The sequence below is a fragment of the Nansenia antarctica genome, assembly GCF_963989245.1.
Source record: "Nansenia antarctica genome assembly, chromosome: 10".
Taxonomy (NCBI): Eukaryota; Metazoa; Chordata; class Actinopteri; order Argentiniformes; family Microstomatidae; genus Nansenia; species Nansenia antarctica.
This window is the reverse complement of record NC_137680.1, coordinates 6,040,128-6,067,268: the sequence shown is the minus strand read 5'-3', so window position 1 is coordinate 6,067,268 and position 27,141 is coordinate 6,040,128. Positions and strand designations below refer to the sequence as shown.

The 27,141-nt window shown below is 45.5% G+C and overlaps 3 protein-coding genes across 3 annotated transcripts; all 3 read right to left on the bottom strand.

Annotated features, from left to right (window-relative positions):
• Window positions 1-225: 225 nt before the first annotated feature.
• cnot3a (CCR4-NOT transcription complex, subunit 3a) lies at window positions 226-9,298 on the bottom strand. The gene is made up of 19 exons (XM_080540190.1): window positions 9,167-9,298; window positions 8,490-8,543; window positions 8,214-8,281; window positions 8,031-8,105; window positions 7,802-7,891; window positions 7,453-7,581; window positions 7,237-7,332; window positions 6,752-6,965; window positions 5,910-6,040; window positions 5,758-5,814; window positions 4,492-5,452; window positions 4,213-4,366; window positions 3,839-3,980; window positions 2,935-3,054; window positions 2,238-2,337; window positions 1,884-2,082; window positions 1,625-1,757; window positions 1,383-1,508; window positions 226-339 (listed from the first exon to the last, which is right to left on the bottom strand). The coding sequence occupies exons 2-19, from the start codon at window positions 8,512-8,514 to the stop codon at window positions 241-243; spliced, it is 2,919 nt and encodes a 972-aa protein (XP_080396316.1). The 5' UTR covers window positions 8,515-8,543; window positions 9,167-9,298; the 3' UTR covers window positions 226-240.
• A 782-nt stretch (window positions 9,299-10,080) lies between these two features.
• prpf31 (PRP31 pre-mRNA processing factor 31 homolog (yeast)) lies at window positions 10,081-16,730 on the bottom strand. Its single transcript, XM_080540214.1, has 14 exons — window positions 16,645-16,730; window positions 15,701-15,919; window positions 15,491-15,557; window positions 14,584-14,667; window positions 14,329-14,426; window positions 13,851-13,957; window positions 13,597-13,766; window positions 12,938-13,095; window positions 12,738-12,827; window positions 12,480-12,607; window positions 11,406-11,478; window positions 10,882-11,010; window positions 10,605-10,703; window positions 10,081-10,403 (listed from the first exon to the last, which is right to left on the bottom strand). Exons 2-14 carry the CDS (start codon window positions 15,914-15,916, stop codon window positions 10,284-10,286), a joined length of 1,539 nt encoding a protein of 512 aa, XP_080396340.1. The 5' UTR covers window positions 15,917-15,919; window positions 16,645-16,730; the 3' UTR covers window positions 10,081-10,283.
• Window positions 16,731-18,592: 1,862 nt separating this feature from the next.
• On the bottom strand, window positions 18,593-24,425 carry lmtk3 (lemur tyrosine kinase 3; the record flags this gene model as incomplete). Its single annotated transcript, XM_080540562.1, has 8 exons — window positions 18,593-18,726; window positions 19,515-19,599; window positions 19,721-20,058; window positions 20,189-20,328; window positions 20,617-20,780; window positions 20,898-21,890; window positions 22,482-23,104; window positions 23,627-24,425. The coding sequence occupies 8 exons, from the start codon at window positions 24,423-24,425 to the stop codon at window positions 18,593-18,595; spliced, it is 3,276 nt and encodes a 1,091-aa protein (XP_080396688.1).
• Window positions 24,426-27,141: the final 2,716 nt, after the last annotated feature.

The following is a 27,141-nucleotide window of genomic DNA, read 5'->3' as shown; positions in this document are numbered from 1 at the left end:
CACCCTATTGCCCCGTATAGTGCACTACTTGTCATCAGTGGCTCTGGTCAGAAGTAGTACACGACACCGGGTATTAGTGTGTCATTCGAGGCTGCAGCCTATACGGACACCAGCCTCCTGTTTAGGAGAAAGGCTCTACTACACATCACAATCTCTATCCACAGTATGGAGTTCAGTCTCGGAATGTCAACAGCAGCACGTTTTCCCCTCTCTTCCTTTCTCCGTCCCTCCGTCCGCCCGTCACTGCAGGTCTCGGTCTTCTAGGTACCTGTACTCGAAGGTGAACCCCTCCTTCTTCCTCTGGCCCCATTTTTCATAGTCAAAGTATATATAAGTGCCCTGGCGGAGGAAGAACATACATACAAGTTGAATCACTCACGAGCGACCTCTCAAAATCTACATACACTCACTGAACACTTTATTAATAATTTAATAATAAATAATTTTGCCATTTAGAAGACGCTTTTATCCAAAGCGACTTACAATTACGAATTACAGGGACATTCCCCCTGGAGTAACTGAGGGCTAAGTGCCTTACCCAAGGGCACACTAGTAGTGGTGTGGCTTCAGGCGGGATTTGAACTCACAACGGGATTTGAACTCACAACCTTCTGATCACAAGTCCAACTCACTATCCACTAGACCACCACTATTATTAGGAACACCCTGTACAGTCTGAGGTGGTGTAATGGTGTGTGGGGAATGTTTTTCTTGGCACACTTTGGGCCTGTTAATACCAATCAATCATCGCTTGAATGCCACAGCCTATTTGAGTGTTGTTGTTGTTGACCATGTGCATCCCTTCATGGCCACAATTTACCCATCTTCTAACGGCTCCCTCCAGCATGATGATGCTCTAATGTCACAAAGCAAAAGGTGTCTCAAACTGGTTTCTTGAACATGGCAACATGACTTCAGTGAACCTTCCCAGTCACCGGATCTGAATCCAATAGAACACCTTTGAGATGTGGTAGAACGGGAGATTCACAGCCTGAAAGTGCACCTGAAAAATCTTTGCAGGAATTGCGTGATGCAATCAGGTCATCATGGACCAGATGAATCTCAAAGGAATGTTTCCAACACCAAGGAATTGAGGCTGTTTTGAGAGTCTAGGGCCCTACCCAGTATTAGTATAGTGTTCCTAATAAAGTGTTCTGTGAGTGTATATGTAAGCTTTACTGTATTTAGCTGGTGTCTATTGAATATTCATATGTTTGAAGTTACAGGCTTGTATGAACGCAGGCGATGAGAGAGGTAGAAATTGGAGGACGGGCTCATTGTAAAGCATGGAATGTTATGAAGAATGGTATTAAATACACATGCACACAATAGCTTTGTTAGCAGAATTTTCCCCTTGTGAAACAAATCAAGTCAACTTGTACCTGTTCAAACTCATCAGTGATGGTCTTGGGTTCCTCATGCCTCTGGAACCACATCATGTACTTGGTGTGGAATCTCCACGACTGCTTCTTCAGAGCCTTTGCAGACAGATACTGAGCTTTAGTGCCCTGAGAGGTAGGGGAGAGAGAGAGGGAGTACAGGTTAGGGAGAGGGACCTTTTGAGGGGCATAGGGGCATTTGTTTTTTGACAGTTTGAGAGAGAGTGTGTGTGTGTGTGTGTCACCTCTAGGTAGTAGAAGATGAAGAAAAGAGTCTCTGTTGACAGTCTCTGGTAGAACTCAATGGAGTCAGAATGGTGGGGGGGCATTTGGTGGTGGAAAGGCAGGGTGGGACACGGGTTCCTCATAAGGTACTGCCTGCAAGTGGGGGGAGGGCACAGGTAAAGGTATATCATTTGTATCAAACACTAAATCATGGGGTCAACATAGCTTAAGGTTGAGAATAGAATTCCTGGCATCCACAATAGGCTGATGTTCCTTTACCTGATCCTCTCAGAGTCAGAGGGGTGTGGCATGTGTGTCCACGCGGACTCCTGCATGGCTTGCTGGTACACCTGGTCTTTGGAGAGGGGCGTGGGACCCAGGGGGCACACCCCCAGGGAGGGGGGGATGCTAACCTCCGACAGCGATGGTTGGGGAGCCGCTGGAGTGCCGGGGGCCGCAGACGAACCAGAGAAGATGTCTGGAGGAGAGGCAGGAGGAGGAGAAGGAGAAGGGGTGAGGTTAAGCTAAAGGCTGAGGAGGGGAATTCAATCTATTCTGTCTGAAAGTGGATTGTACTCATGTACTGCTCCAGCTCCACTCATGTACTGCTCCAGAAACGTTGTTTCTTCTTACCTCTGTCTGTGAGGTGCAGGTTGGGTATCTCTCCGTCCAGGGCTGATCCCAGTGCCGCTCTCTCTGCCATCGCCTTGAGAGAACTCAGAGGCTCTGGGGCCTAAGAAACGAAGAGGAGGGGCGTGAGGGTGAAGAGGGAGAACAGAACGAGAGAGAGGAGGGATGGAGGACGATGAAAGGATGAGACAGAAAAGAGTGAGGGAGAAAATTAGGAACAGCAGGGGGGGGCAGAGACAGAAACAATCAGTGGGTTAATGAAGACCGACACAGTATTCAACCCAACTCCCCTATGGCCATGCAGGTGCTGCTCCCATTAGCTTTGTACTAGGGCCCCCCGGCCAAGCTGTTCCCCACTCAGACACAACACACTCATGCTGGAAGCTAGAACCCCACGGCCAGCCAACACTGGTATGGAGAACACTTCATGCGCTGTGGGGAAATCCAAATCCTGCATTGCTGTTTGCTACCTCACACTACTTTCCTAATGTGGTGTCAGTAGTACAGACTCCTGTTTTACTTGACACTAATGTCTTTGGGTACGTGAGTGTATGTCCATATGTTTTCTGACAGATTTACTTGTGTGTATTTTGGCTGTGTACGTGTGGGGGAAGGTGTCAGATGTCATATGTGTTCATGTGTAGATATTGCTGTGTGTGTGTGTGTGTGTGTGTGTGTGTGTATATATCTGGGTCTCTACCTGACACTGCTTTCTCTTTCGAGTGTTAGTGGCTGTCGCCATGGCCCCTGGCGGCCCCTCTGCTGCCTGCGCTGTCACTCTGCTGGTCTCCATCAGTATCTGACGGATGTCTGTGGGAAGCTGGGGAATAGAGGGGCAGGTCTCTACAGGTTATTCTACTGTTATTACAATGTTATTACACTGGGATTTTTTACTGTTATGACAGGTTATCATACTCATACACAAAATAGATCGGGTACCTAAGCAGATGATTAAATCAAGAGCGATTTAGAGTATAACACATTTATCCAGTACAACCAGTGAAAGAAATTGATGATAATTTCCTGTTGTGTTACTAAAAACGAACTAATCTGTGTGTTGCCATGGAGTTTGCCTGTTGGGTGTACAAGTCTATCAAGTGATGCAATTTGTTTCGATGGCAAAGTAAGAGCCTATCATAGAGTGATAAACCAGACAGACTTGTGTGAGACTTACAACACACAGAGGTGTATCCTGACTGCCCAAAAAAGTCAAAGCACAAATTAACAAAATGGCTGCCGTGGAGGTTCTAGTCTTAACCCCAAAACTAACCCAAAATGTTGTTTTTAAAGTCTTCACCCGGTCTCCCAACTGACCAGGACTGGACACGCCATAAGGTTAGAGAAGAAGAAGAAGGGCAGAAAGGAGGATAAGAACCAAACGCTAACGCCTCAGTTTCAGACACCCCATCTAACTCAGAGGTCTCACACCACCGGAGAGCTGCAGTTGTCTGCTGGCTTCTGCTCTTCCCTTTCTATTAAGTGGCTGATTTACACCTGGGGAATCAGGTGAGCGGACTTTCTGGCCAATCAAGCAATTAACTACACGACCCCCAATCCAGCCCTCAACCCTAACCCTGTTTTTCCATCCTCTTGTCTCCCCTCACCTTGAGGCCCTCAGAGGCCTGTGTGTAGGAGTGGGGCCCGTTGAGCAGACTCCCTCCTCCTGGGGTGCCGTCTGAAAACGAGGGAGACGGCGAGCTGGGGGGCAGGGTGATCGAACTGATCAGGCTGGGGCCGTTGTCCATCCTGTGGGAGGGGGAGGGGAGAGAAGAGAGGGTGGGAGGGGGGGAGAGAAGAGAGGGTGGGAGGGGGGGGAGAGAAGAGAGGGTGGGAGGGGGGGGAGAGAAGAGAGGGTGGGAGTGGGAGAGAGAGAGAGAGAGAAAGCAGTCATGACAATATCGTCCCAAGAAAAATCACTAGAAAATTACAGAAACAAACGGTTAAGATTTCAGTTTAATTTGACAACGTAATCACTCACGGCTGACTGGCTGAGGAGGTAAGCGACGAGGGCTGGCTGCTTTGTGATTGACTGGGCGTGCTAAGGGCGGACTCTGCTGTGCTCTCTGCCACTACAGCACTGTAACCTGGAGGGCGATGAGAGGGAGGGGTCAAAACCCGGGACCACGGATCAGCTGTATGAACAAAAACAAACAAACAAAAACATTTTAGGGAGCAAATATTAACTGCAAACAACACAATATTTAAGACATTCAGACACACAGTAATGACTTGTATAGTAAACACTCAGGTAACATACTTGTGCTTCCGTTCTGCTTCAGTCCACTGGGCGGTCTGGCGGGGGCAGCGTTGGACCCCACGCCTCCTCCGATCGCCCCTAATACTCCGTTTCCTCCCATCATGCTCACAGTGCCTCCAGGGGCTGCGCTGACCGGGCTGAGGGGCACCTGTGGAGGACCAGGAGCCACATTCTGCCCAGGGACCAGACCCAGGATACCCCCAGACAGAGAGCCCCCGTGTGCTGGGCTCGACCCCAGCAACCCCATCCCTATCCCTGCCCCAGCCCCATTGGTGGTGACTCCACTGGAGCCAGAGGTGGGAATGGAGGTCATGCTGCTGCTCTCGACCGAGATGCTCGACTGGGTGATGTTACTCAAGCCCAAACCTCCCGACGCGGCCGCCTGGGCGTACGGGGCGGGGGTGGACCCAGACAGGAGACCCGTCATTGTGTTTAGAGGGGCAGACATGCCAGTCAGACCCAGACCAGACATTTGGTTGACACTGCTGGTCCCCGTCATGCCAATTTTGCCCAGACCCAATCCCAACCCGAGCCCCAAGCTGGAGGTAAGGGAAGGCCCGGATGAGACCTGGGGTTGGGAGATCGGAGCAGCTGAACTGGGTGTGATGGGGATAGGGAGAGACGGCGCTACGGAGGCTGAGAGGAGGGGATGGTTGGGTGGGCTGGGGGTGCTGTTTGAGGGGTGCGATGGTTTCATTTGAGGTGGTGGTTGTGGTTGTTGCTGCTGCTGCTGTTGTTGGCTTGGTGGCTGGGGTTGCTGTTGCTGTGGAGGTTGTTGGTGCTGGTGTTGTTGGACAGCGCTGCTGAAGCTTCCTATTAGGCTGTTGCCCACAGGAACCACAGGGATGGCCCCGACGACGGTGGCCATGGAGACGAGAGAAGAGGAGGAAGAGGAGGATCCAGACGTGGCAGAGGAGGAGAAGGACGATAATAAGGAGGGGGTGCCGTTCTTGACTGGAGACTGAAATGGACAGCATCAGAGAGGAAGACGTCAGTGCAATATAGTATTTAGCCAGTCAGAAGTTGAGCTATAGAAAGACCATAATGAGACTAGTAGTAGTACTAGGCTAGAGGGGTTCAATCTTGGTCCCGGAGAGCTACAGGATGTTCTGGCTTTAGATCCATTCAAGTACCAACACACCTTTAGTGTGTTATTTGAGTTAGTTAGTGCTATGCTGGAACAAAAGCGTTCAATCACAGTAGCTCTCCAGGACACTAGGAGATTCACATCCAACTACTAACACAGGACAGTGGAAATCCTTTTACCTGACTAACTTCACTGTCTGTCGACCGTCCCCGTTTCTTATCGTCCTCTGAATTCTCCTATAGAAGACAAAAACAAGGTATTTGCCACATTTCAGTATTTTTTTTAAAATCAAAAACAAAATGACACAATCAGTGAGGGTAGGTATACTTACAGCAGTGCAAGTGGCTGGGGATGGAGGGATGGGGGAGGAGGAAGTCGTAGAGGTGGGCGTGCTGCTGGAGTGGAGGAACATCTCGTCTTCTAAGCCCGTGCCCGAAGGAGACGTGGCCACCAGCGCTGCAGCTGTAGGTGAGGGAGAGAACAAACGAGACAAATGTGTGAGAAAGGGAGGCATTGAAGAGTACAAGACAGTATTCCACTAATACTGTGGCTCTCCAGGACCGGAATTTGCCACCCCCTTATTATTATTAAGCTTCGTCTTTTGATGTGCTTGCTGCTTAAAGCACAACCGTTTATGCTGGTCAACAGATGCTAACTGCATATGCTATTGTTTCTAAGAGGAAAAACACTGACAGTTTTCAGCAGTAAGTGTAATAACATGAAATAACTATCCCGCATTATTTGGGATATTATGAACAGTTTAAAAAGTCCCAGTATGGCTATTTTGCCTGAGCGGACTTTGAACTTCGAACTCGTTCCCATAGGGATAGTATTGCTAGATTGTTTGACCATGCTACCATTAATGAGGGTAAATATCCACACAGGCAGGTGTAGCAGATCTTTTGATCTGATCAAATGTTATGTTCAGAGATTATAAACTGTGTTCAGAGACTCAAGATCATTTCAACTGCGTTTACGCTGAAAACTTTGTAGGCCAATTTCTTTTTCCACACAGAAAATGTATCAGGAATCAATAAGGGAATTGATAAAGAATCGAACAGATGAGCAGAATCGATAATGGAATCATCATCTGATCAATTCTCATCCCTAATCCAGACCCACAATCCCCTCAGAGGTCATCATTGAACTCCTGGCTATCCCTGTTGGACTCACGGATGTCTTCCAGATCCAGGTCATCATAGAGGAACTCATTCTCCTCAAAGTCCGGGTCTTGGGACGAGTCGATGTAGTAATCCACGTCGTCCTTGATCTTCTGGACGCAGTCCACCTGCACAGAGTCGTTGTCCAGCATGCGTAGGATGGTTTCCAGCATTCTGATGTGGTACCTGTGCCTCTCTATCATGCGCTTGAGCTCCTCAATGCGATCCTGCTCCTATGGGAGAGCCAAGGGGAATAGGCACGTGGTTAGTAAACTGTTCGGGTGACATTTGAGAGAGACCTAAGAAACATGAGGTTGGTGACAATAAATATAATGTTTTAATCTTTCAAATATTCAGAACCTGAGTTATATGGAATATGATTTATTATGTTATACATTATTGTTAACATTACATATTTTATTCAGTGTAATAGTATAAGACTACACAGCAGCAACAGCAATAGTACATGTATGAAGAAAAAGTCGGAAAGAAACGGACCTCCTTGTCCCCCTTCTTCTTTCTGGTTTGAACCGACAGAGACTCGACCTCACTCTCGAACTGGTCCACCTGCATATTTAGAGTGTCTATCGTATTCTGGGGGGGGGGGAGAGAGACCGTGTGAGTAAAACAGTAGGAAAATTCACCTTTTTTGTGTCAAATATGGTTTGACTGAAACAGTCCTCCATGCATAAGTACAAAATAGTGTGCTGTTACCGTTAGCCACGTTCCCATCTCCTCCTTCTCCCTTTGAGCTGGGTCTACTTTCTGTGCGAGCCCAAGGCCTTCCTTAGAGTATGCCTTTGTTTTCGTCTCCCGCTCCACCACCTTAAACCGCTCCATTTGCTGGGTAGAGAAATGTAAACATGGTAGACCAGTCGGTTTCATCATTAACAAATGTCCGGTGTGAATTCCAATCATTTTACTTGTGTTCAATTATGTCTAAACAGTCTTAGACAGCTTCATATACGTGTATCTCCTCCTTCATGATGACTGATCACGAAGGGGGTTGATTGATGAAAGACAAATGTTACCTATGAAAGGTGATAATGACGGTGTGCATTACCGTCTCTATAAGCTTGCGGTTCTCCACTAGCTGCCTTTTGTCTTTGATCTCGTTCGAGGCCACCCATGTCTTTATCTGGTCCCTTAATCGCTGGAGAGAGGCAGGATAAACACAAATACAACGTCAGCAGTGATACACAGCTATGTCTGTGTGGGTAGACAGGACACAGACAGAGCAGCCATGCAATTATTGTGCAACGTTGAGTGTAGACAGTCTCAATTAGGCTTACCTGTAGTTTTTTAATCTCTTTTTTAAGATCCGCCTCGTATTTTTCCTTCTGGTTGGCATTGGCTGCATTGTGAAGCTGGAAAACAGAAAGACTCTGACTGGAGGATGCTGCATTCAGTTCAATACACATACACAATACACACACATTCAATACACGTGTGATGCAGTGTATACGGGTCCTCACCTTCTGCCAAATATCTTCAAACTGTTCTACGCCTTCAGCTACCTTTTTCAAACATCTGTCGATTTCGCCTGGAGGGAGAAAAGGGGGCAAATAAGACAAAATGCCAAATCTGTTTTCAGGTTCTATACTTTCAACTTTCATCTGAGAATCAACTATAACAAATATAATACTACTATCCAATATAACTTAACTCAGATAATTCAATTCATTAACCTAAGCAATATTCATGTGGAGACACAGGGATTTTATTCATCATAGATTGATTTGGTACCCTACCTTGAAGTTTTCTCTTGTCAGCCATGGCTTACTACGACAATGTCCTCATACCGTCTGTCATGGAGAGGGGGGAGACAAAAGATGATTTAAAAGATAGTCTACCAATGCACACACACACACACACACACACACACACACAATGAACTGGACGGTGTCTGGTGGATGTTTTAAATCATCCCTCAAGGTAACTAGCTAAATGGTTACAGGTCAATTGCGACTTTAACAAAATGCAACTACTTAACTACTTAACAACCAACAGTGTTCCCTATTTAGATTCGCGACACGAGTATTTCCATCAAACGCAAACAGTTCCAGAAATGACAGTAACGTTCAGCAATGGACAGATAGCTTTGCTACAATTGACTAGCTTGCTAATTCACATGCTGGTTAGCTAGCTTTCGATCTCTCATCCCATTGCAATTGTTAATAAATGCATGAATATGCATGAAAATTGTAGACTCCAAACATATTTTTGGACCCATCGTAGACATTTTCATGTTGGTTTGTTATTGCAAAAGATGCTAACAGATGCAGCTAAGCTAGCTAGATGACTTAGCCTCTGTATTCACAATGGCAGCTAGTCAGCTAGCAGCTTAAGCTAGCTGGTAATTGAAGGAAAATTAAGGGAAACTGGGTCAACCCAACCAGCTAGAGTCACGTTTCTTTTCGACCTTTACCTAGGGTTTGGGCTGTGCGTTGGTCTCTGTCTAGTGCAAGCCAAACTAATCCCCTAAAGTCTTCTTTACTTCTGATTTTTGTTTTCTTTTCGTCAATCTGGCAGGACACTAAAGATGGACGGTGGCTAAATCCCACCCACCAGTTTAGATCCCGCCCTAAATCTCACCTCCGACCTGCGATTGGATAGAATTCTGTTACCGTCGTTCGACAACTTCCGCAAGCGTCATTTCCAGTGATTGGTCTATGATTGGTCTATCTGCAGGTTGTGATTAATTAATGAGCCAGTGGAGAACCAAAATACAAGAAAAATACACAAAACCTGTTTTCAGTTGTTCTCAGCATAATCTAAACCACGAGATATAAAAAATAAAATAAAAAAAAAGACTCCAAACCAGTTTTGGAAAATAAAATAATTTAGAAAGCACCATCTACACAAAATGTTGTTCTAATAATGTTACGTCCATGATTACAATGATGGTGAATCAACTTTGCATCGTGTGCAATATTGCTGGTGACGTATTTGACCATTCTGAATAAACCAGTACAGCAGGTTCACATTCAAGTGTCGGATTGTCATGTAATCTCTCCACAACAACTACAAACCACTCTTTATTTAAGTGTGATCCATATTATTTTTTAATCAAAGGATTGCTCTTTATATCGATCCATCTATACGAAAATTACTGAGAAGACATTTCTACCGCAATAACATATACACCTTGATAAACTAAGACAACAATGCCCTTTGCTTCATTTAATTAAAACGGGACAAAAAAATACAATCACAAAAAAGAAAAAGAAAAAGTACAACATGCTTAAAACACAAATGTAGAATGTAAAAAAAAAAGTATAATAAAATATTATATCGCTGTCCACTGATCGATCTCCTGGTAAATGATAATGAGGTGGCGGGGCCTTTTTCACTAGCCTGTGTGTGTGTGTGTGTGTGTGTGTGTGTGTGTGTGTGTGTGTGTGTGTGTGTGTGTGTGTGCGCAAGTCACTCTGTGCAGCTCTGACAGAGGGATTAGCCTTTTTCGTGTGTGTGTGTGTGTGATGTGTGTCTCTCTTCCATGTCTTGCGTGTGTAAATTATACATGTGTGTTGATTGTGAAGTCCTCACATCTTTTCCTCTCCTTCTTTCTTGACTTTGACAAACTCGGCCATGTTGGAGAAGTATTTCTGGTTGGCCTCAGCCACCTTCTTCTCTGCAGCCCCTGGGTTCACTATCTCCAGCCCCTGAGAAGTAGAGGAGAAAGACACAGCGTTAGGAGATATAAGCTAGTACATCATGCATTGACAGGAGACTTGTTATGTGACGTGCAATGTAACTTCTTAGAGTAATTAAAGTTCTTCAAGAAAATACTTTGAATTTGTGACTTTGATGATGAATAACAAAAGTAGACTGAAAGGGTTGATTTCCAGAGCAGGTTGTTGTACCTGTAGAGGTGTGAAGGCTACGCTGGAGCTGATTCCTGAGGAGCGATCTCTGACTGTGGACTTCCCCCCGTACGTCATACTCTGCTTCTGCAACGTTCTCTGTTAGGGCAGACAGACAGAAGGACACTGTTTATTGGTGCAGTCGAGTGGATATAGATGGATGGAATGGAAAAATACTACCAGTAAATTATACAGGATTTGTTTTAAAACACCCATAGCATCAACCTGTGAGAAATTGAAAGCAAGGTGCTTTTGATCCTTAACAGTCTTAGTTTACCTGTAGGGACTTGGATATCCTGGCCTTGGTGGCCTCGTTGACCTGGGCCTGTCTGATACGCCCACTGCCACTCTTGCCCAGCTGACCCAAGCTGAAGCCCAGATCCTCTTGGTACGCGTCATCCTCAATCTGACAGAGATGAAGGGATTCAAATAACAATTACATACATCGTGACGTTAGAATTATAAGGTTCTATCTCCATTTTTGTAAAAATTTAGTTTTTTACATAATCTGATCCATTAGGTGTTTATTAATGCCTGTGTGGTGTTATTTTTAAAATGTTGACAGTTAGTAATTCATAAAATACAAAGGTTCCATCTCACAAAACATAATGGAATGCAAAAACTTTGACGCTCAATATCTCTGAACTACCCTAAACGGAGATAGAACCGTATAATTCTAAGCTCACGACATGATGCTGTTATTTCAGTTTCTGGGTTTGCCCTCTTGTCTTGTTAATAAAGTCAAGTGTAAAATAAACTGTCCCCTGATAAATCTTGAAACACAAAGAAACAGTGACTGACGTCTGCAAAGGTCATCCTGTTGGCGTGTTTCCGGATCTCAGTCAGCCCCAGGCGCTCCTTCATCTTGCGATATCTGTAGAGAGATAGAAGAGACAGTTTAATCAGTGAACAGGAGGATATGACACCACTAATACTGCTGCAACCTCTCTAATATATCCAGAGAATACACTGCTAAATAGACTTCCAAAGCACTTTACAATGATAATAATAATAACTTCAATTTATATAGCCTCCCTTTCAGGGGAACCAAGATCGCTTTACAGAGATTAGTGTTGTTCCGATACCATTTTTTTATCCCGATACCGATACCGATACCTGACCGTGCAGTACTTGCCGATACCGAGTACCGATCCGATACCACGGCGTTTGAAAAAACAAAACAAAAAAACATGTTTTTTGAACCGCATACTCACCTCGATGTAAAATTATTGCTAACACTTAGTCTGGCACTGCTCAAAACCTTTGTAAAACTCGTAGGGCCGGTTTCACAGACAAGGCTTAAGCCTAATCCTAGACTAAAAAACATCTTCAATGGAGATTTTACATTGAAAGTGTGATTTAGTCCAGGACTAGGCTTAAGCCTTGTCTGTGAAACCGGCCCGTAAAGTTTTTGTAAAACTTAAGTAAAAAACAAAAAAACAAAAAAAAACGTTTTTGTAAAGTACTCGCCGATACCGATACCAGCATTTTTGTGCGTATCGGTGGCCATGCCGATACTAGTATCGGTATCGGAACAACACTAGCAGAGATACAAGAAAATTACAAAAACCAATCAGACAAACAGTCAGGCAAACAAGTGGCAAGCAGACCCGAGTCTGAGGACCACAGGTTCCGGGAGGGGCGTGTTGGCGGAGGGGGTCATTGGGAGCAATTTAGGGTTCACAGTGTCTTGCCCAAGGACACCTTGACACGTGGCCAGCCGGGGATCGAACAGCCGACCTTGTGATCATTAGACGGCAGCTCTACCTCCTGAGTCACAGCCTCCCCCCAGCCGCTACCTTCAGTCTGAACGTTCAGAATGTTGCTGATACATGTTCTGTGTATAGAATAGGCATGCCAGCCAGGTTTCAGTACCTCCTTCCTCCCCTCTTCTTCCTCTGTCCATCCAGAGGGGCTGGCAGAGGTTTCACCGTCTTCACGGGCGGCGGCTCCTGCCACTTATCGAACTTCTTCTCTATCTCCTCTCTCAGATCGTAGCCCACCTGCAAAGACAAAACACAGAATTCATCGATAAAACGATCGATGAGTTAGCCAGCTAACTTCTCTTTTATGAACACAGCCAAATTAATAGTACATTATCAATACCTCCCTCCGCAACCCTCCCACCCTTACCTTGCCATTTGAGTTCTCATGGAAGCTGTCTACTCTGGAAGCCAGTGTGCACTTTGCGGCCACCAGTCTGGCCGCCTTCCTCCTCAGGTCCTACACAACAACGGGATATAAGATCTGTTAAACACAGTGCTGCGATGGGAACACTAAAAAGCTACACAAATGGAAAAAGAGATGGGAGTTGCCCCCTGATGTGTACAGACCGGAGGTAGTGTCTGGACAAAGTCACAGTGGTAGATGTAGCCTGTGTGGGGGAGCAGGGAGGTGCTGCTGAACCCTGACAGGTTCCTCCTCTGTGCCCCCAGGAGCATCAGGTTACAGGCTGGCATCTTAGACAGGTTAGTCAGGCCTCCAGCAATGCCTACCAGGAGAAGTGAAGTGAAGTGAAACTTTATTTATATAGCGCCTTTCGTAAACGGATGCAACTCAAAGCGCTTTACAATGATTGAAAACAAGATTACAGAGACGGGGGGGGGGGACAGGGACGCGAGACAACAGGAAGGGAGGGGAGGGAGGGGTTACTTTGCAAGCTTACACACTAATAATAACATGTTTGTAGTTTCGAAGCAACAGTGCAAAACTCCAGCAGAAAGCAGACACAAGACAAGACAACGGTGGTGTGGAGAGAGAGAGAGAGAGAAATTAGAGAGAGAGCCTAGCGACCGCCTACGACGAAGGACAGAGACAGGAAGGAGAGACGGAGGGAGGAGGGTGGATCAAGAATAAGGGTATGAAAACGGAGGGAGGGGGACAGAGGGTTTAACAGATTATCCAAATCCTCCATCTCCCTGAAAGTTTAGTATATAAGACTTTAAATTGTGTATCAGTATTCCTGGCCATCTCTCAGCTCCTCCTCACTCACCCATGATCTTAGCAGCAGTCGAGGCTCCGACAATGACGGACAGATTAGGAGCGATGAATGACATCCTGGACTCCACGTATTCATAAATCCTGTGTTTTGATTGGTTCAGCTCGAGAGACATGTCACAGGCCTCTTCCAATCGCTTCAGTTCGTCATCGCCCAACAGTATCCTAAAAAACATATGTCATGTTACCACCTTAACCATCTCTGAAAACAATACATGGCTGTCTAGGTGCCATAGGTTGACCTCTCACCCCTGTGTGGTCGAGGCGGTGACACTGACGACCATGATGGTGGCGTTGGTCAAGATCTGCTGTAGATTCTCATTGTTCTTGCACTTGTCCAGGTTATTACCCAATTCCTGAGGAGAGACACACAGACACTGGATTTATCCAACAGCTGAGTTACAGAGAAAGATCTATTTTGACAATATTGTGTTTTTTTTCATACATTACAACATATTACACAAGTAAACTCGTGAGCTTAGAATTATAAGGTTCTATCTCCGTTTAGGGTAGTTCAGAGATATTGAGCGTCAAAGTTTTTACATTCCATTATGTTTTGTGAGATGGAACTTTTGTATTTGATTAATAACTAAAAAATGGCAACATTTTCAAAATAACACCACACAGGCATTAATAAACACCTAATGGATCAGATTATGTAAAAAAACTCAATTTTGACAAAAATGGAGATAGAACCTTATAATTCTAACGTCACTAACTGTCGCACCTTGACTGTGCGGACGTAATCGAGAGCGTTTGGCACCAGGGACTCCAGCTCAGGAAACCTCTTAGAGTACTTGTCACGAACAAACTTGTGAATGATGTCTGATGGAAAGACAAATAAAGTAAGAGTTGTAAAATATGTTTATTATACTGGTATAGACGTGTAAGCTTGATTGTACATGCTTAGTAGATTGTATATGGTGAATATGTATTAATGTTGGGCCTGCAACACTGGTGTATTACACGTTTGAAAACTCACTCAGTTCGTTCTCGATCTCTACTGTGAGGTTGTTGGCTGCGACGATTAGTTTGTATTCTGGGTCTGATTCCACTGGACCAGAGACTAATGAGGGAGGGGAGAGAGAGCAGTCAGTCAACACCACAAGAATACAATCTGAATCCATCCTATTCTGTGGTTTCTATGGAAGGGGAATGGCAAACACAACATCATTACTTGATTATTTTTTTTCTTCTACACACACACACACACACACACACACACACACATTCACTCAGTACCAGTAAATAGAAAAATCCTAATAGAAAACAATAGGCCACTTTTTTTTTTCCTGACAGGAGAGGAACATTCAAAAACAGATTCATACATGTCTGTTGCTCCGACGCTCGCTATTTTTCTTTCTACTAACGAGTGAACATCTGTACTATGGTCACATATGGGTCTATCAAAGACCTTGTGTATACAGTGAAACTATATTGTACATCCCTTCACATCCGATTACAGAGGGTGGTGAGCGTACAAATTCTAACACTGCTTATAAACACTGATAAGATTGTGGGAGTATTATACTACCGACTCAGTCTGTCCTTGAGAGACTGGTGGCCCTGTTAACTCCCGAGTCATTTAATCTAGCATGTCTGTGCTTGACCACACTCCCTACAGAAGAGAGGGGTCGCGGATGGCTCAGGGCCAACAACATGCACCTCATTACTTGATTCTAGTGTGTGACTAACATGGAATATCGTATGTGCAATGTAGTGATTTCTTTACAGCAGCATTCACAATTCTCGTGACGATAATGTGTCTATTTGTGTTTGTTATCTTTAAACACCAACAGAACAGGGATTCTTATGGCTAAATAGTGCAGCTGTGTCCTCTAAGAGGGGATAGACTGCTACAGAAAGAATGAGACAGGTCAATTACTCACCTTCTTTCTCAGTGTTCTTGCTCTGTTTCTCGACATAATATCCAATTTTGTCCATGATCTCTGAAAACTGTGGACATGCAAGGGGAGGGTTATTAAACATTTTTGGAAAGTATCAGCTGTTCAATGCTTTATCTTCCATCAGATAATGAACATGCAGTACACAGGTAGCAACCCACAAGGTAATCCAAACAAACATAACAGTCTGCTCACCTGTTTGCTGTTGCGGAGCTTAGCAATGGACGCCACACTCTCAGCGCTGCTGTAGTCCACTTCCATTTCCTCTGGGATGTCCTCCAACCCTCCCTCAGCCTGTCCCTCCCCGGCCTCCCCATCACTCTCCCCCTCCTCGCCTCCTGGGTATAGTCCTTCCTCCCCTTCATTACCAGCCTCCTCGAGATCCGCCAGGAGCTCGTCTGCCAGAGACATGATCTGTAGAAACAACACAAAGGCAATTAAAACAGTTGTGGAAAGGATGAGTGAGAGTCAATGTAGAACAGTAGTAAAAGGGAGTAGAGGGGATAGTGCATGTCAGAATTCATCTTTGAATAATATTTAGACATTGTAGTCCTACTGTTTAAACATTTTCTGAGGATTAGAAACAGGAAAACGTGTAAGTTCCCAGCTAAACCAAACTATTTTATTTTCATTTATGGATTTGTAAAAGCCATATAAGCGACACGAAGGTATACCATTATTATGACATAATGAGTTTGGTGAAAAAGTCCCCAAGTAGGGCACGGTCATTTTTCTGTCTTTTATAGATTATGAAAGTGCAAGATTATTGTGAGCTTTCAAGTGTATGTGTCTGTGTATTTATTTAGTGATCCTAAAACTGTTATATTGAGCTTCAACACAACATGCAAAAACGGAAAACACTTTTTTCCCCTTTAAATAAGTTTTTGGGTCATTTACGCGACTTGAGAATTGCCGGCATGACAACCTTTTCACCAGACCCTGTTCACCAACAGTTCGCACAAGTCATAAACATAGCTAAGTTATGGTTCCCATTATTTCACTGGCCTGCTTGGACCTGGCATGGGTGAGCACAGCTAATGTAAACTAGCTAAGCTAGCTACATTGGTCAACGTTATATAAACATTATATACATATATATGTGTTATATTTGGGGCCATACGCTCATCCAAAGAACTTACCTCACTGGTTTGAGACTCCTGCCGCGCAGAGAAAAGCTACAAAATGCAGTGTTGATGTCCCCGTTTACCTTACAATTGTTTTGTCGTAACTCCTACGACGGCGCACTATAAATGCGTCACGATAAATTAACCAATGGAACGTCAGACATCTTATAGGGATGTCGAGCAAAGGTTTCTGGGAATTGCAGTGTTTGGGATACGCCGCATTTAGACAAAGCCAAGCAGGGACCCCTCTGTTTTCATCAGGGCCCAAACATCTCGAGTGTCTGTCAGTATTTATATATGTGGATGCTTTCTATATTCAGTGGATAGACATTTGTTTAGTTGTGTACATTCTCTATTGGACGCGGGGGTTTTGATCCCCTTGTCTCATCCATGATCTTTCAATTATAATCAGTGAAGGGGGATGGAGAAATGGGATTCATTTTTTTGTTTTGTTTTTTGTCCCATCACTTGAACCATCCATTGTTAGATAATACTGTCTTTTCATCCTTTGTTTTATATAAGGAAAAAGGCATTCTATTTTTTAGAATGTTTTTTGTCTCCTTTCTCATCAAAATCAACACTCTTACCGTGTGAATATAATACCGTACAATTTATTCTCATCACAGTTCAATGAATGTATCACAGTTTTTATGTTGTTTTTATTTCCCCGGTTTTATACAGTATTCCATGAAACCCATTCTTTAAACAATACAGGTTTTAAACCGACATTGAAACAGACTAAACAAATGGACTAGTTGGACCTTGACTGCATGATGGATTGTTATTAGTAAAAAATAAATGAACAGATACATCAACTTATGGAATTGTTTACTGATGAAAGGCTTCACTTTTTTCATGCTAAGCTACATTAATTATCCTCAAACAAAGTAAAAGTATGACAAGACAACTATAAATTCAGTAACATTAGAAAATAATGAAACATATTATAGATACATAGGACATAGTTAAGTACAGGATGGTTGATATAAAGACAGTAAATTATACAAAATACTTTTTAGTAATTAAGAGGTTTTGGAAAATGTCTTAATAGCTTTATTTGTTATGAGGGACTGAAAAATCCAGAAAGTATTAACTGAAATGCATTTTCCCCAAACAATTCTGAGAGATAAAAATGAATTGCACCAAAATAAATAAACAATATTTACATAGTATGTAAATCCATTTTGAATAAATAAATCCATGAATCAATAAATAATAGTAAAGCATAGTCTTTGAATAAAAAGTACAGAAACATAGCTTGTTTTCATTTTTTCGTGCAGCCTAAGAGTACATCTAAATTAAACAGCTCTAAAATGATATTGTATACACTTGTATCACTAACTTTGTACAAATGCTGAATGAGTACTCTCAAATACAGGAGTTAAGCTTGTTTTCTGAAGAATGACTGAATGACTGACTGGCTGACTGACTGACTGACTGCAATGAAAACCATTTTTACAAAGTGAAGATTTCAATCCAAGCTTTCACAGAGACAGATAGATAACCAAAGAAAGTGCATTCCCCCTACACATGGAGAAAAAGTACAACAGAAAGAAGCAGAAAAAGAGATGTTAAGCTGGTACACAATAAGACTCCCATTGCATAGCCGTCAAATCTGTTTCAGATTTTACAAAGCTCCAGGCTCCTCTTCGCCTAGGACAAGCTGCCTTTGCCACTGGCCACTTCCAGCCAATGTCTATAAACCAACCTCTATGTACAGTGGCAAAGGGAGGAGCTATCAACCACCTGGATTTAAGGTCTTCCACATATAAGATCCTGTAGCTGGTAAAACCTGGAATGTGTCCAGCTTCTAGAACGGGAGTCTTTTCTTTCCGTTGCCCGATCGATACAAAAATAGCCTCTGAGAATGGTTGGTGGTTTGGGGTGTAATTCACTGGCCACTCTCAGAAGGTTCTGGTCTCAGGGTTCAAGACCAACCGCTGAGTATTCCTGGAACACCACGTCACACCAAGTGGGGGTCGTCGGCAGGACTGACAGTGAAGCGCGATGATGTCACAGAGTTGGCCCCCATGGGCGACCTTGGTTTGATTGACAAGTCCTCTTTTCTTTTGGAGTCCTTGCCTTTACTGTTTGCTCCTGGTGGAAAGACAGGAGTTGGATGTAAGTTTCCTTTACAAACACAACCAGGCACTGTCGTAGCACAGTGCATGAACACTTGCATAGCAAGCAGCTATGAATTGATGAAGTTAACTAATGGAGATGCATGCAGCCAAAAAGGAAATGCAAAAAATTCATCTATATCTATTAGTGAATAGAGCTGAAGCACTGCTTAATAGACATTTCGAAGTTAAAAATAAACTTTCTCTAAACACTTCCTCCTTAAAGAGCTTTGAACTGTTCAACTCTGCAGGCTGCGAGAGATCATGAAAGCATCTAATTTTGGTGTTGATGTGCTCATGTATATAAAAAAACCCAGAGGGGATTCTGAGACAAAACTCTCATTATTCTGTGAAATGAAGCGATCACTGTGAGAGACTGAGAGTGGCCGGCAATTGGAGACCAAATTAAAACTAGGTGGAAAATACGTCTTAGACCTGCATTGTTGAGCACAAGATTTATGTCCCCACTCAATTCTACATGTCACAGTGTGTGGGTAATAATTACAGGAGATTAATTCTGTCCACATATCTTGAGAAGGGATGGGGGGGGAAATGAGGCCTCTCAGTTTCAGTGGGTGGGGATAACGTCAGGCTATTTAATAGTAGCTGTCATGTGACTCATGTGATATCAGCAGAGTTAATAGTAGCCCTCAGTAAATGTAGACCATACAAACCAAAAAGCAACCCTTTCACTCTGCATGAGATAGGTGGATCCATAGAATAAAATTCCCCCCCACCCTCCCCTTGAATAATAGACAAACGTACCATGTAAATCAAATTTAGTGCTTTTGCCAGGGGCTGGAGCTGGGCTGGTGGGGGCGGAGCTACCCAGCTCATTGGTCGGAGTTTCCTGTCCCACACAGTTGATAAAAAGAGTCAGGGGTCGAAGAGGCGGTAGGCTTACATATAGCGAGTATAAGTATTCACAAGTTCAAGTTTGAGATTTTGAGTTTTGAAAACAAAACAAATACCTGATCAAAGAGATAGACAGTGACATCATCGAAAAAGGACACATTTCTTCCTCTATCTTTCTCTTTGTCCATCGGTTCCCGTGGCGACTTAAGGAGACTCCTCAGCCCAACCCTTTTGTCAACATCTGTTTCAGTGACAACGATCACTCTCCTGGAGTTTTCATCTTCATGCTCTTCCTCCTCATCCTCGTCGGGGTCACTTCCTGTTGACATGCCCCTCCTTCTCCCACTCCTGTCTCGATTTAACACCCCTTCCCCAAACCCCCTTTTGGGATTTGGGGAGAGAGGGAGAGCAAGAGCGAGAGGAGGGAGGGAGAGGGAGAGGCGAGCCAGTTTCGCTGTGAAATAAAAAAAAATAGAAAGATAGGTTTAGGTGCAACGCCTCAAGTTTACCCACTTTAATCACACAAAACATTATAATACAAAATGTATTGACTCTTTCAGACACACAAAATACTTTGGAGGTACCCTTCATTGCTTTGTTTGCCTCAGTCTGAGGAGGTGTAACTTCAGGCTGCTCGATCACAGTAAGTGGTTCACTGGTAGTCCCAACAGACTCGCACTGGGGTCCTGGATCTGGAACGAGGGCTGGTTCCTGCTCCTCTTTGCTATGGACCAGAGTAGTTCATCAAAACATATTAACTGTGACCCGTCAATGATCATTAATAATACCATTGACATTCTAATGAATTTCTTATGAAAGTCCTTGGTGGGAGGATGCTAGACATCTTAATCATTTAACAACAACAACAAAAACATGTGCACTGTACTGCTGAGATGCCACAAACTGATGGATAGGCTACAAAATAACATTTTACATTTTCATTTAGAAAATTAGAACATTTCGAAATGATTCACCAAAGCAGTTGATGGGTCTACAACGAAAGAGAACAAACCTTTCAGTGTCTTTACTGTCTTTTACACTGAGTGGGGCCCCGCTGCCATCTGCCTTTGGGTCCCCCCAGGGCCGGATGGTGACAGTTTCGCTCACTGACGCCCCCCAGAGTACATTTGATTTAACATTCTCACTGAGGGAGAACTGCAGCCGCTCTTCACACACCTATGGAAAAGGTACCAGGGATTAAAACAACAACTGCATACAATTTAAACAAAAAGTGGGGTTTCAAATACTGAATACTACTGAGAAAAGAAGACGTTATGTTTCTTTTATGTTTACCTGCATCATTAGGCCATTTTTTGTGGGCATTTTCAAAAGTGACCTCTGATCCTTGGAATCAGAAGAATGCCGCGAAGGTGAAGGGGACAATGGCCCCGGCAGTTCACACCTCTCCTCTTCAGGGGATGGTTTGGTCCCAGAACCCAGGACTACTACTGATGGAGCTGACTTCTCAGAGATTCCATCTACTTCCTCCTTTAGTTCTACTCTCCTCTTGCCCTCAGGAGTTGAGGAGGTTCCATGGGTGGTCTCTTCACCTTCATCTTTATCCGTTTCTCCAGCACCCCCCCTGGGTTTCTGGTCCTGTGACTTCTTAAAAGACGACTCCAGCAGTTCCAGGTTACCTCGGTTACCCAGGAAGAGGTCACCCAGAGTGTCCTCCTCCTCCTCCTCATCCCCGGATATGCAGCACAGCTGCTCCAGTTTCTCAAAATCCTCCAGGGCCTCCTCGTCCAAATCCTTCCACTCAGAGATCAACAGCTCTGGGATGGAGTTGAGTGAACGCTGGGGGAAGGACGGCAGGACCGTGGACGTTTTCTGGTCCAGGTTATTTTTGACATCCTTGCCCATCATGTTGGCTGGGCAAAGATGGGTCTGGTTTTGACTACTGTCCTCTGGGAAAGATGGAAGCATTGGTCGCACAGGTGAGAGGTCGAGATTGGCTGAGATCCCTCTGCTTTGAGTTGTGGTGGGTGGTGGTAACTCTGGAGGGGGTGGTTCTGGGGCATCTGTGAGGGTGGGGGGCATCTGGAGGTCCCTTTCAGTATAAGCAATGTAATCTGAGCTCAAGTCTTCCAAGTCCATTTGACTGATCTCCTCCTCAAGTCCTACGACAGAAGGTGGTGGACTAGGAAAAGAATCATCCAAACTCTCCAACTTATCATCTTGTACTTCAAGGTCTATACTGGGAGGTGGACTGGGAAAGTCTACAGAACTGAAGTTGTCTAGTTGTGGATCAGACTGGTCTATAAAAGAGGCTCTCTCTCCCTGCATCTGCAAGCCATTATCATTGGAACAAGACAGAGGATCAGATAGAAGAGATATGTCCCTTAAATTCTCTCCCACAATTACAATGTCGGTCCTCTCCTCTCTCCCATGCTCCACAAGCGGGTGAGTTGATTCAGCTTCTTCAATCTGTATGCTTTGCTCGATATCTTCCAGGCCTGACAAATCTAACTGGGGGGCTTCAATGATGCAAATGGCTATATTCTCTATTGTGTGAGTGAGACGGGTCTCTAATTCCAAACCCTGCTCTTGTTCAACAATATTTTCGTCTGCTGACCCTACTTCAATTTGGACCTCACTGAGCTGATTCTGAGAAAATCTGTTGAAGTTCTGATTCTCCTCATTCTCAATTACGTCATTCTGTAAAGACACCATCTGATCCTGAGTGTCTCTGCCTGTTTCTGTAAATGAGGTAGAATGCTTCCTCCCTTGACCAAATGTCTCTTCTTGTTCTGGGATTTCTTTATTTTCTATATTTTCTACCTCGGCTTCCAACTGATCTTCATGATCATGACCCTCATCAACTTCATCTGGATTTTCAATATTTTCCTCTTGCTGTACCTCCAATGCCTGGGTTACCTGTTGGATTTCAATGCTTCCAGAATCCCTGTTGGACATGTTGGACTGTTTCTGGGGTAACTCTCCCTCAATTTCCACATAACCTGTCCACCCCTGCGTCTCTTCATTACACACCTCCTTACAGCATTGGAGGATGGTTGGATGAGTTTCACTCCCTGCCAATTCGTCATTCTCCTCAGCCTCCCAGAACTCACGCCCTACTACCAGACGCTCCCTCTCCTCCCAGGCCTCCATTCCAAACCCCGAAAAGAATTCTGACCCCAGTTCGGCTTCTGGGTTCCTGTTTTCCGAAGAGGCCCACTGATCGTTCTCGGCTGGCCATAGGTGCAAGTCTTCTTGTTGGAACCGGTGGCAGTCAAACTCCCCTCTCACCACTCCTCCCGCTCTCCCCTCATCCTCCTCCAGAGTGCTCCACAGCTCTTTAGTCTTGAGCTCAAGGTCCTTAGATGACTCCCGGTCAGCGGTCTCAGCAGAGCCCTCCCTACTCAGAGACCTCTCACTCTGGCTTTCCCTCACCGCCCCTCTCTGTGGTGACTTCTCATTCACGGCGGTACACAGCTCTCCAGCGGCTAACTGTTTCTCTGTCTCTGACTTGGCCTTTGCCCTCTCATCCTCAGTCTCCTCTGAGTAACACAGGTTTCTCAGGCCAAGTTCATTGGCATCTGTGCATTGGATCTCCAACCCTTGCCCTTCTTCTTTCTCAGATACTTCAACTTCCCCCTCAGCCCAGAAAGAACGAGACAAACCACTCTCTCCATCATCGATCAACTCTTTGTTTGGCTCAGGTACTGCTGGGATGTTATCGCTGAGTTTGGCCTCACTGGTTTGAATACCATAGAACCTTGATAATCTGGATTCTCTGCTATCATGGTCACTGTGTGATGGTGTCACTGGTTTCGTACTATCGTTTACATCATGGTGTGTGCTTAATGGAGGGTGATCATTATCTTTCTGTTCAATACCGGGGCATTGTTCATCCTCAAGACTTGATATGCAATTTTTTGTCTGAATGCCAGGTATTGATTTCAAACTATCTGCATCAGCGATGTTATGAGAAAGTAAGGTCAAGTCTTTGCCTGTAGAATCCTGAAAACTTAAATCATTTGACTGTATATGTGAAATCACTCCGTCTCTGTAATCATTGCCTATCTCAGTCTCCTCATCGTATGGGAACCCTTTCAGAGGCTCATCATCCAAATTAGAGAAGAGTTGTGCAATAAACTCAACACTGCCTTTTATCTGTGGATCAACAGATAGTAGCCCTTTTCCGTTGGACTTTCTACTCTCATTCTGGAATATTCCAGAATCTTCTCTCTGTTCGGATTCTAGCCCTGCCACCTGTACTTCTTCTCTCAGACTGAGATTGTTCTCCTGAATAGGTTTCAGTCCATCATCATCATCATCATCATCATCATCACTGTGAGCCATATTCTCCTCATATGCATTTTGATACAGAACCTTATTTTCATCAGCGATCCGAATAGTTTCATTCTCCCTCCCAATGTTGATTTCCCCTTCATTTTTCAAAACCCTCTGACTCTTCTTCAAGGGACTCTTATCTCCTGTTTCTCCCTCCTCCTCCATCTCTATCTTTTCCTCTATTCCCATCAGCAGCCCCCTCTCTCCACCGCGTCCGCTGCTGGGTCTGAGACCCTCTGCCTCCAAGTCGCTGTCAGAGAAGTAAGCAGAGTCTCGGTGGGGGGTTTCGGTCCCCAGAGCCCTCCATCCTCCACCACCCCCTCCTCCCCCTCCCCCCACCCACGGGTCGCCAGGCGTGAGGCAGTCTGCTGAGCTGGAGGTCAATGGTGAGAGGACTGAGTCTGTGGGGGTGACGGCAGAAAGAGAGATGTCAGAGGATGACAGAGGGTCCCAGTCTGGGGTTGTTGGAGTGGTTGCAGCCCCTAGAGGCGGTGCCACAGCAACACTAGAGCTAATGGCTACCATCTCTTTCTGTGAGTTCTCTAAACAGCTCTTTACAGTCATATTATGTGCCTCTTTTCTCTCTCTGAATTCTGCCTCATTTTGACTGCCACAACCTTTTGACGTCTCTGAATAACCTTCCTTGTAATATTTTGATTTCATTTCACATGCTCTATCTGTTGCTGATTTCTCTGTTTCTAATTCATGTAAAATGTCAGCAACCTCCTCCTGTAGGTGATCCTCTGCCACTGTACTGCTGGCCTCAGCGTCACCTTTCATTTGTTCACAATTCCTTTTTACCACAGTAACTTGACTCTTGCTCTCTGTCTCATCTACAGAAACGTATGATCGGTTATCACACGGCACATTCTCCGATTCTTCTACATCTATAGTTACACTGTCCAGTGACAAAGACTGAACTTGATCCTGTCTTGACAGCTCTACCCTATCTCTAGCTCGTTCTTCATCCCTAACTGGTAAGGCAGGGCAGTCTGAAAAGTCCTCTGTTTTAGAACAGGGGGATGTTTGGTTGAGTAGTAGTAGGCCATTTTTGGGCATTATCTCTGAAAAGACGAAGTCATCAGGTTGGGACTGGGAGTCTGAGTGGGAATCCGTAGGGCATTGCTCCTCCTCCTGTTTAACTGCCTGTTTATTTGATCCAATTTGCAGAACTGGGATTTCAGGCCGTATGGTCACCTTGATCTCGCGCTTTTTCGCACGCTTGGTAACTTGAGCGTAAATGGCCTCTGTTGGCGTGTCATCTTTGCCTTTGTTGGACACTCGTATTGAACTCTCAGATTGAAATCTGATAGTCTGGGAGGAGCCAGGATCTATGCATATGGACTCGTATTCAGGTGACATCGGAGTGGGGGATTGAGAAAAATCTTCGCCCTGCTTGTTGGAGGCGGCTGCGTTTTGTCTCGATATGATCTCTGTCAGAAATGTCTCGGCTGATTGTATCTCCTTCAGGAATTCTTCTCTGGTCATCTCTTCCTTCTGTGACTTCTGAGACTTCTGTGACTCAGACTCCTCCCTCCCCCCGATGGTGATTTCAGAGAGGAGGGACCTGGACCTTCTCATGCCTCTGGAGTAGGCCTCCTCGGCCTCAGCGTAGGAAGGCAGGCCGGGGGCGCAGGTGTAAGGACGCGACCGTGAGCCTGGTGGGTGGAGGAACTTCACAGGGTCTCCCTCTGGATCTCCATCTGTGTCCATCCTTCCGGTGTCGATCTCTGTGAGAAAAAGATCCTTCTGGAAAGAGCCTTTCCTGACAGTATGCTCCTCCTCATCAGCTCCCGTCACTGTGTTGTGTCTTTCTGACCCCCACGACGACTGTCCTGCAGACCTCAGCTCTGTGACCAGCGACTGGGACCGACGCATCCCTCTCAAGGGCTGAAGGAAGTTCCCTGACCCCTCTCCGTCTCTCTTCTCCTCCTCCTCCTCCTTCTCCCTCTCTCCCTCCCATGAGGTCCTTCCCTCTTCTGACTTTGCCTCGTTAGACTCTGTAACGTTGGAAATCTCGGTCAGAAACAGGTGCATGGGGGATGTCTTGGCGGTGGCCACGTGATCCGCCTGCAATTCCGCGTCCTCCTTCCAGATGGCAGGCAGGATGGTGGCAAGGCGCGACTGGGTTCTCTTCATCCCGCGGGAGAAGAGCTCGGCCGTGGCTGGGTCTGCGTCCTCAGACAGGCTGGAGTGTGTAATGGTGGTTCCCTCTCCACCGTTGCTGGATTTCTCAGGGGACATGAAGGGGGAGTCATCCTCCTCGTCCGAGTAGGTGGGACTGGAGGATGAGTGCCTCTCAAATTTGGGCACTGTGGACTGGGAGCGGGATATATTGGTGTACACCGGGCGTAAGGGGTTTTGGCGGCGTACGGGAGAGTCAAAGTCTTTTTTGTGGGAATGGGAATTATCTCTGGCACTGTGCAAGGACGCAGCACGCCTCACACCGCCTCGTCTGTCAGAGAAGTCACAGGATAGCGGGTCTCTTTGAGAGTACGACTGGGGCTTGCTGTACCTGGAGGTGTAGGTGTCTCCTCCAGCATAGCCGTGGTACAGGCCTCTTTGGGGTTTGTAGTGAGGCGGTAATGGGGGAGGACACATTTGGGGAGGGGGGTAAATGGGATGGCTGGACTGGGGTATGGATGGGGAGAGGGACGGGGAGGGGGGCAGGGTCTGGCGAGGACGGTGGAACCCCAGGTGGTCATAAGACGAAGGAGGGCAACTGCCCAAGTGGTGGGGGTCTGTTTCGATTTTGCCACCCATGGAGCTGGAGTAGTGACCCAACCCCATTGCTCTGTGGTAGCCCAGTGGAGGGGCAGGAAGGGGGCGAGAGTGGAGGTGGCTGCCCGAGGACATGGACATGGACCGGGGCTTCGGAGGGAGAACTGGGGCCTGGGAATCGGTGGTCGACCCCCTCTCCCCGTCACCATGCTCTTCCTCCTCCTCATCATCCCCTAAATCCACCACTGAGAAGTCAGTCACCCTACTGGAGGTGTCTTTGAACTCCGCCACACCTGTGTTGGAAACCAGTAGCTGGACCTCGCTGGATCGGATGGTCTGGATGCTTTTCCCGCCTCGCCCTCCATACTCCTCCTCAGAACAATAGGGACCGCACTCTTTCCCTAACATTCCACTACGAATCTCCACTAGCTCCAGATCTCCAGGACATATCGAGTCTGAGCGGAAAGAGTGCTTCCCTTTAAGAGTCGGGGACTTATCCTGAGGAGTGTGCTCCTCCAAC